The following is a 10492-nucleotide window of genomic DNA, read 5'->3' as shown; positions in this document are numbered from 1 at the left end:
CACCAACAAATATATTTTTGTTAAATGTTGGATTGCAGCTTTTACACTGTTTTACACTTTTGTGATAATTTGATGTGTGTGCTGAACTTCACAAAAAAAAAACTTTGCTGTTTTTCCATTTTTGCTCTGCTTTAAAGTAGAATGATGGCATATTAATAATCATTAATAATAATACTAATCATCAATGTCTTTTTCCTCCCTTTGTTTTTTTGTTCTTGGTTCTCCCCGTTACTTGGCTAAATGCAGAGGCCTATATAAATACCACTTAAGGCACATGTCTTCAGTGATAACCCACATTATGCTCAGTAATTGTGAGCTGTGGCAGTGATGAGTGTGATGATAATGGTGATTGATAGTTGTTGTTGTTGCAATTACACATTATTCCCTTACTGCTATCCATATTGGTACACACTTTACTTTAACCCATCTTATTTAGCATTTAGAAGCACTCTATATAAACAACTGATACATTCTTTATAACATACTATAATATAGTTGGATGCAAGCATAAGGACACTTTTAAATGTGCAGTATTTGTCAAAAAGACTTTTCATGAAGTAATATTTTACATTACTATCCCTGCGCTTGACTATATTGTCATCCATTTTCTGTTTTACAGCAGCTTTCACTTGTGGATGCCCACAGGGGGAGTTATAATTGCTGACAAATACATTCATAAACACATCTGCTTACAACTGCATTATAGTGCATACAACATAAACCTAAATAAATCATTAAAATCGTATGATAGTACAGCTATATGACTACTGAAGTGGCTCAGGCTTTTTACCCTTTGCACATTGTTTCATCTCAGTTGACCATAAAACTATTTTTAAAAAATGACAGCACTAGTATAGTATATATAGTGGAGTAGCATATGGAGAACTGATTCCTGATTTTTTTTAAAGATTATAAAGTAATTCCAGTAGTTGGATTTCCTCTTCATTACATAACACACACGTTTGGGTGCATCAAAGACAGTTATTGTACATTATATTGGATAACACAAAATAGCCTGTATGGCGATAGTATCATTAGCATGGGTGGCATGTCCTAATAACATTGTATCCTGAGTCTTGATTCTCATTACAGACCAGCTAAAAAATCAGAACAAAACAAACAGTATACAGCATGTTTGTAAAATAGGAGCAAAGGGCACCAGAGGACACATCAAGGTCACACACAATCAGCCGTAATGAGTTATAAAGCCTCAGCCTCTGCAATGGTCTACAGTCTGTCACTGTGCTTTGTATCAACGGATGTCAGGCTGAGTGCCAGACTTTCGCTTTATACTGAGCCAAAGAGAGAGCCGGCTTAATCACACTACCTGGAAACAAAATAACACAGCAACAACGCGGGAAAAGCTCTTCTTGTTCTAAATTATTCTGAATCTCCACAGGAGGCAGGAGAGGGGTGAGCACTTCAGATGACTGGATGGCCTTTGAAGACCCCAGTCAGTCAGCCTCCACCCTCCTTAAGTGTCCTTGAATTCTTCACCAGCTCCAGGAGAGCTAAACCTGTGCTTTCACCTCACTGCGTATAAAGACAACTTCTGTATCAGTTTTTTTTTTTACATTACTTCTTCTAACTAAGCTTCAGGTGATTCAATTAAAATTATATTTGCATAGCGCCAATTCATAACAAAAGGTATTTCACGACACTTAGACCGTCTAGACCGTACTCCATTCAAAATTTATGTATGCAACCGTAAAACTCAAGAACCAAACATTAAGACAGTCATGGACTCTGCAGAAAGGTTCATGCACAGCATGCGTTTTATATTCACAGACCTGTTTGGCCAGTAGTCCCATCATCTGCACAACACACATGCTACCTCTTATTTTCCTCCCAAATTTCATTTTTGCTGTTTGGAACAACACCAACATAATTTGTCTTGAAAATAGCTAACACAATAGTGTGTACAAGAAAATATAATTTCCTACTGTATGTTCTATTAATCTGTGCACTTTGAAGTCTCTGATGTGTGGGAGAAGGGATAACAACATGATCAGATAAAAAAACATCACTGCATTTTCCGGCTTCTATCATCCTTTTCTTTCTTCCCGTGTCTGTGATTTTTAATGCAATGGGCTGAACCACATCCATACATATTTAAGATATTTTTCAATTAATGTCTAAATCAAACAACTATTGTTTTGTTCCGAACAGAACACAAATGCTCGAGATGATGACTGACACAAATATTTTTAGTGGTGTGTCAATCGAAGGAAACAGTGTTTTGTAATCTTGCTCACACGTCTTTCTTTTCTCAAATATTCCACCCAAAGAGACAATCACTGTGACTAGAAAACCAGGACTGCTTAATTGATTTCACTTTAACTGGCTCTGGCAGATTCAAGAAACTAATTCATACCTCGGTGAAAAATATACTTTTCTGTTCTTTTTCTTTCTGTATTGTACATTTCCCCTTGTTATTGCCACTCTTTCAGCCTAATTGATAATGACATTGCTAAAAGCTACAAGCTTTTCTTATCTTAGCTCAGAACAAAATTGTCAAGATAAAACGCTATTTGCTATAAAGCAGCAGAAAGGCAGAATGACTTCTTGCGCTTGATACATTTCTCCACCTGAGTTTGTTCCACTCTTCAAATGTGTTGTGTGAGTCATATTTTGCTTTAAACTTCCAATTAATTAGATCACCTGCACGCTTTGTTGTCACACTTTCTGTTCGTATCCTGTTGTGTATTTTGCTGAGGTTTAAAAGAGTTCCTAGATCAAGAGGCCCTTTTCTGCTTGTTTTCACTTTAATACGCACACAGCTTTTTAGCAAAGTTTATTAATCAGGCCACAGTCTGGCACCCTACATATGAAGAGAGGGTAGTTTGTCAAATGTGGATCTAAAAGCACAGCATGCGCGCCTCTTGCTGACAGGCTCTGCACTCTGTCATGCTGCCTCTTCTCCATTTCCTGCACTGCAACTGACCTCAGGTCAGACATAGAGCCAAGCAAGCAGCAATCACAGAGCTTTAGTTTCCACTCTCGGGGCTAAATGCAGCGTAATCCCAGGCATCACAACATTAAACATGGATCGTTGCACTATAGCAGATGAAGAAAGCGAAGCAGACAGAAAAGACAGGGAAGGTTAATATGAATAGATGGCATGTTGAGAGGGATGCTGGTGTGTGCCAAAATGAAACACTGGATTTATACATCATAAAGGAGCCGAGTGAAAGCCCTCGCACTACAGTGAAGGAGATACTGTAGTACCATGACTATACATGGGTCATGGGACTGAGACAGCCTGAGATTGCAGTTTCACTGTAACGTTAGAGCCTTTCAGTCTGTATTGAACTCTTGTGAAGCCTTTACTTTCCCAGCAGACATGTACTGCAGCTGTGTGAGTGCTGTTTCTGAACTAGAGTGGAAGTTGTGAGGAGGTGTAGCTGCTCTGCCTGCGTGTCTATAAAAGTGCCCTGATTAGGAATTGTTCACAAAAGAGATGCACTGCTCATTCTACAGCTGAAGATAACAAAATTGTTCATCAGAGAGCAGGACTACAACATAATCTAGCCTCAAACCTTTCCGCCTCACAAGCCTTTATGCCCAGAGAGCAGGTTCTGACCTTGCCAATGTGAGGCAGGTTGAGCTTTGATGCAACTAAACATGAAGTTGGCAACAAAAAAACAAAGGAAAAACAGCTCCTATTGCATCACAATGTTTACATCATAAGCCTTAAACATCCCACCCTTTTTTCCAAACCACTCTGTGACCGGATCAATGTCCAGGTACGGAGAAAAGCAGGAAAGAGAAAGAAAAACAGCCATGAGGCAAAAGTGAGAGGGAACCTGGGATTCAGGATGTGTACGGACGGGTAAATACAGGCTGAGTGTATCAACAGAAATGTTTGTAGAGGGAAAAGCAGAGGATGGGAGGGGGGAGCAAAAAAAAAAAAAAAGAGAGGCACAGTGGAAAATACTGTCTTTCGGAAACACAGGGCTGCGTGCAAACACCCACCAACACATGCATGAACACACACAAAGACACAAAGGGATAAACCCCGGGATACTCACATCTTGGGCTAAACAGGGTCATATCAGGGATGCCAAACACCCGGGAGAACGAGAGAACAGAGCCTAGACGACGGTTTCTTTGCTTCTCTCTTGCAAACTCACTCTTTCTCACGTCCTCGCTCTTGCTGTGTGTTTGTGTCGGTGTGTGTGTGTCTGAGCGAGAGAGTGCGTATTCAGGCTGCCGTTTGGCTGGCTGCTGTGATACTACTGAGTCAGTAACAAACCAGCTAGACGAGCACCAATGGGATGTACCAACTGTTTGCGTTCGGCGGGGGTGGACAGGGGCGCAGTGGGCTGTTCCATTAGCAGAAGAACTGGCAGGAGGATTGGATGAGTGTGCAGCTGGTTTCCCCTCAGCAACAGGAGCTTGGCTGGAGCTTAGGGCTTACAAATTCCAGCCAGGCAAAGAAGAAACTGCTGGAGGGTGTGCAAATGTGTGTGTGTGTGTCTTAATACTTATGTCAAAGAGCAGGAACCTGAAGAAACAGCTGTTCACTTGCTTTACTTTACACTTACTTTCTAACAGACTAAACCCTCACACAAACAGACTAAAAGATGTGCACACTTACAGGAGGATGCAGAGGAGACCTGATGTGTTTTACGAGCATCATTTATGTGTTTGTTTATCTTAAAGAGAGGCATTTTAGGAATAATATACACGCTGTGGACATGAACACACACTCACACACACACACACTGAAGAAAGAAGCACACACAGTGCCCAGTGTGATTATGTCAAACAGGAGGGATTAACAATGAGTACAACATTTGCTGTCTCACTATATTTGATGAACTAATAAGCAAAAGTTGGAAATTCTCAGACAAATATTGACTTAATCTCTACACTAAACCTGAACCATATTGAATAGGTGAGCTATATGCAAACAGAAACTGAGGCTTTTAATAAATCGCCAGTAGTATAATTATTATTAAATATCACAACATTATTTCCATCACTGAGATTTTGATTAAAATTGATGCCACAACTGAAAACACAGAATCACTTTTTACATACTGCAAACTGTGCATGCCGTCTATTCGTTGTTCCATTTTTGTTGTGCGGTAGCTGGAGAGAGAATACACCTGAGGGTGTTTAATCTTTCTGGCTCCTGAGGAGAGGCTTTCATGTGGGTTTAATTAGCTCCTTTAACAACCAACACAGGGTAGACTGGCTGTAAGCCAAACTTTAATCTTAGTCAACTCTAAAATGATTATTACGTCTTTTCACACTACACTTAACCCAGGCACAGTTGCATTATTAAACTGTTAACCCTTGGATAACTGTGCTCTCAGTATTGTGACAATGAGCTAAATTAGCCCTGGGCTATCAGTCTGTAAGGCATTATAGCAATTAGAATCATGTGAAGAGAAGAGTGTCTGTTTTATTATAAAATATAAAGAATATTGTAATTTTAATGTTGATGGGTCAAATTACATTCAGCAGTTGTTTTTTTGTATGTTTCTATATAAACTGCGAGTCAATATCAAAATATTTTAACCCAGATTAAAAAATCCATAAAGCCATATTAGCATACAGTAATGAAAACATGGCATGTTTGTATCAAAAGATAATTTACTGCATGGGTATTCCCTTACACACACAGGTTGTAACTAAGCTTCCGAGTGCCTGCGTGGGTGCAGCCTTCTCAGCTTAGATGTATTTGGTCAGCATTGCTCTTTGATATAATATTTAATGCCTGGAACAAGAAAATGAGGATAAAATGATATTAGGCTTTTCTTATGAGCAGTCACTGAACGAGGGTGAACATTTGTGGTAATATGTATATTGCGTAAATTAATTGATTTAATTCATTAATTCTAAAGTAATTTTATTTAATATTTACAACACATACCTGACCGAAATGCATCAGTAATATTGGTGAAAATTGCCAGCAAAAAGCAATTACGTTGAAGTAGCTGAACAAAAACTATACTATAACTATAACTATATCCATCTATATTTAAAAAGGTATCCATATGCTGAATATAAATCCATAACCTTTGATGGTATATAATCTGCAGTACAAGAAATGCTGAAGATGCCAGGCAGTTGTGTCACAACAGCCCATCATTGATGTATTATGAGAGCTTGATACAAGTAACAAGATGATGCCCCATTCATTTCAATTAAAGTTGATCACACAGTGTATATCACTGATTTATAAAGTGAGCTGGATGTAGTATGCTACTATAAATAGAGTTGTTATAGAATATATCTGTAAACATGTTGACAGGACAGCTTGAATGACTAGTGACCTACTAGTTTTTGTTTTGTGAATTTTAAAGCGTTAATATTTGTAAAACTAAATTCAGAGCTGGATAAAAGCTGCTTTGTGCATGGTGTCATTTCAGTGTACAGTAACAGTGCAAACACATGCACAGCAGTGGACAATGTGGAAGCCTAACAGGAAGAAAAACACCTTTTTAGGACATGCACTAGGTAAAACAATTAGGCCTACTTTAAAGTAATGTGACATTTTTGCCATACCACAACCAGTTTTTCACTGTTTGAATATCTGACTGAGGCTTATAATCAGGAATATGTACAGACAGTTCTCTGTATCTGTGCAACACACACCAAACACAAATGTACTCACTATTTATAACTTTCTAGACTGTGGTGTGTGACTCTCCAGACTCGGTGCATTTGGGTTCACTGTCAGCTACCAGAGGAATTAAAAAGAGAAATAGCAAAGAGGCAAGGGAGGTGAGAGAGGAACAGTGGGGAGAGAAAGAGGTAGTGGAGCAGAACCCGGCTTGATGCAGCCCAGCTGACTCACCTAAGCAGAGAGGACTGAGGGGGAGGGCAGAAGCAAAGAGAGAAAGAGAGAGAGAAAATTAGCCTGCAGGCTGAGGAAATGGCTGGAATAAGTTTAAAAGTAGAAGGAACAGAACAAACATGGATACAATACAACAGAGGGAAATAATAAGGAAAAATGAAAGAGCTCTGAGTGCAGAAGAAAAAACAACTGGACAAACTAGAGCTGATAAAACAAACAAAATTAAGGTTGCAGATACTTAGATAGATAGAAAATGATTTGTGTTCTGTTACTTCACAGCTGATAAATTATTGATAAATGTAGCTACTTCTTGTAAAAAACTCCTCAAGTGTATAGAAAATACTAACCTGTGCATTTATGTTGAAACTAGCAGAAAGCACCTTGTTTCAGCTGACGTACTCAAGCTTAGCCAACTGACAAACTGACCACATAGCAAAGCATATAGGCTGTGGGCTATATACTGTTGATTAACTCTCACAAGGAGGCAAGCAGGCATGCTGAGGTTCAACAGTCAGCTCATATTGACTGGAAACAACCACAACAACTATAACAACAAAATAAAAAAGTGATTATTTTTTTCTGCATGGAGAAGGGGTTGCATTTTTGTTGGTTGTGTGACTGATCTTGAGAAGTGAGTGCTAGACTGATATCTAAGATCCTTGCGCCCTTGCTCTCAATCATAGTGAAACTACTAACTGCTGCTGCATTCAGAAGCAGAGTAATTTAAAGCTACCTCACAGCTGAATTCTCATAAAGATTGAAATGCAAATCAGTTGAAGAGAGAACCTGAAAATAAGATATCAAAAGTGTAGAGCTCTGTATGAGCCTCTTACACCTACACTTCATAGTACATGGATATTTTTAGAAAATAAATCTTATTTAATACTGTTTTTCAAGTTTACATCCACTTGGAAAAAACAAGAAAAAACAACAACAAATTGCTATAATATCAAAATAGTACTGGAGCTCACTCTGCTATCTGGATTGAAAAAGAGAGTTCTTGTTGTTTCCTCATGAGCTATAGTTACTATTAACCATGCTGCTTTTTTGAAGGTTTGACTCCTGAATATGTATTTTTGCTTAAGAGGAAATGTACTTTTGTTTTTCCAATATATTGTCTTTTAGTTGTTCTTTGAACTTTGCAATCAGCTGTAGCTGACTTGACCTCAGGAACGCTCCTGGCTGTGCCTTATTAATGAAAAAACACACGACCAAACCAATGATATTTTTACACACCACAATGAACTGTGGGTTATTAATATATTTGCAATGACTGAACAGGAATCTCTGCACAATTATAAAACAACTTAAATCGCAGCATTTTGCCCTTGAAATACAATAGGTATAACAGCATTAATAACATCAAACAAAATAAAATTGCAGACTTAGTTTAGTTTGGTTTTCTTTCTCCCTCTACCAATATCATCATCATTATTATTAGTTTCTGGGATTGCTGACCACCTGCAAGTTTTCAAATGAAACACATCTTTCAGTCACCGGCTTTTCTGATATGTACTTTTTCAGTTTCCATTGTTCCATTTTGGTTTTAATTCTGACCAAAGCTGCATTTGTTTTATACACATTCACACACATTTTCAAAACGCATAAAACATATGTCGTTATCGGGTCATATACTAAATAACATTTACATGTGAGAGGTGTGTGTTTCAGTAATGCGACTCTGTCTATTAGAAATGCTTACCGACTAATTAACAACAGCAATTACATTGGGGGGAAACATGCATTAATGCTGTCTAAATTGTTTTGTTTTGTTTTTATCAACATGAAACATTTTTAATGAGCGTATCTGCAAAGTCCCAAAAGTGAATGTGCAAAATGTTCATGAACACTGATTAACATTTTTATGGTTATGTTTTGGCACTTACAGCACAGCAGGTAAGGAAAGGAACCCAGGGGAGGCAGTTTTACAAGCTCAGGCAACACTTTGACATGGGGATATTGTAGGGCAGGAACAGCATGGGCATGGGGGATTTGGGCTGAGCATAGCACAGCCTTCATGGGGTAAAGCAACAGCAGTTGGTAGGAGGAAGCTGGTTGCAAGGGAGATTCGGAGGCAGGAAGAGGCTGCCAGAAGTGCAAAAGTAGTCAGGGTCAGTGGATAAAAAAGAACAAAACTGGAGAGAAGTGTGGGATGGAGGCAGGCAGGATTAGATTCTTGCTAGGAGCAATTTAAGATGTTTCCATCTCTCCAAAATCTCAATAAATGGAAAGGCGAGGACCCAACATGCTCTTTATGTTCAGGTATAGCTTCCCTTCAGCACATTTTATCAGGAAGTAAAACAAGCCTGTCTTAAAGGTGATAGATCTGGAGACCACTAAGAGGAAGCACTTCCTGGGTGCAGAAGGAAAACAAGATGGAATCTGAAACCAAAAGGGATACATTTATATTCATGATGACATTTGCAATAGTTCGACAGAATATGTATCCATCTACGTAGATGGAGACCTTATTTCAATACAGTCAATCAAATCTTGCAGTAACGTCAGCAACACAAGAGCCACAGACAAACAGGAACATGTGTCTTGTCCTGCACTTTAGCTTGCTGAACAATTGACCAAATAAACATCCACTGGGGAAAAGTGCACTGCTAACGTCAGTTTGCAGACCAGATAGCCAATTAGCTGCTCAGATGCAGCATGTAAAAGCACCTGCAAATGTCACTTTGGTCTAGTTAGATGCTGGTGTGGTCCTTACTCTTCAATACCACAACGCGCTGTCTGCCCATGACATGTAGGCCACAGCGCAAGTTCGCTTGCTTTGTCTCTCGTTCCCTAAAGTGTTCACACCAGATCAGCTCAGGGTTGTGTGACTTTTACTTTCATATCACAGTTTTCATTTGTGTGAAGTCATGTTGTGAACTTTACTCATATTTTCCCATATCTTTTTTATTTTTTTCCAACTATTAACAACACATTTTAATCACCAGAAGGGATGACTTAATTTGATTTCAGCTGGACTTCAATGTCAATGGTGATGCTATACACAGAAATGCATGGTGTGGTTCTTGCTAGGATGAGCTGGAGATGATGATCTCTGATGAGTGTGTGGCTGCAGATAAAGAGGGGGCACACTGTGGACACCCTGTAGTCTTGCCTGCATTCTTACACTTACACACAACTTCATACTGAAACCATGTTTTTTTTTTTGGTAAGATTAGGGGGCATTATCCAGGTAAAGCTTCTCTTAAAGCCAGTTGGGCCAGCCATTGCAGTTTAGCCTAAACAGATGGAATTTAGATATAAGGTCGGATCAACAAGCCGAGTATCTTCTCTCTACTTGGGCGAGTGTAGGATTTAGAGGCAGCTTAGAGGTTTGTTAGGTCAGGGCAACAGAACTGTGTCGCCTGTCGGGGGGTAGTTTTATGACTGCACAGACTGATAACCACTGCAGGGCCTATTGATAGGTCAAAACATCATTTCATGTGGTACTGGGCTTCCATGGGATGCTCGCCCCAATGTTGACACATTTTATTGTGCATTTATAACCATAAGATATATATATATCTAATCCTAGGAAACAATATGAAACTATCAGTGGTTGGTTTGAGTTTTAACTCAACTTGGTCGGTTTATGAGACAACTAGAAGGCAACACGTCCCACACACCCTCCTCTCCTGGTTAGCCACTGTGAGTGTTCGCACCCAGACAGACGGAGCAGAG

At 39.1% G+C, this 10492-nt stretch overlaps 1 protein-coding gene across 1 annotated transcript in view; it reads right to left on the bottom strand.

Annotated features, from left to right (window-relative positions):
* The window catches only part of si:dkey-234i14.2 (heterogeneous nuclear ribonucleoprotein C), a gene marked incomplete in the record, with an annotated part of 31746 nt that extends 27515 nt beyond the window's left edge, over positions 1-4231 (bottom strand). The window contains 1 exon segment of the mRNA XM_035652603.1: positions 4032-4231. Coding sequence (XP_035508496.1) covers positions 4032-4053 — 22 coding nt within the window.
* Between the last annotated feature and the right edge of the window lie 6261 nt (positions 4232-10492).

Source organism: Morone saxatilis, unplaced genomic scaffold (assembly GCF_004916995.1).
Source record: "Morone saxatilis isolate NCDOM2014 unplaced genomic scaffold, NCSU_SB_2.0 Contig11, whole genome shotgun sequence".
Lineage (NCBI taxonomy): Eukaryota > Metazoa > Chordata > Actinopteri > Moronidae > Morone > Morone saxatilis.
The sequence above is the reverse complement of the archived record's forward strand: the minus strand, read 5'-3'. Positions and strand labels throughout refer to the sequence as shown.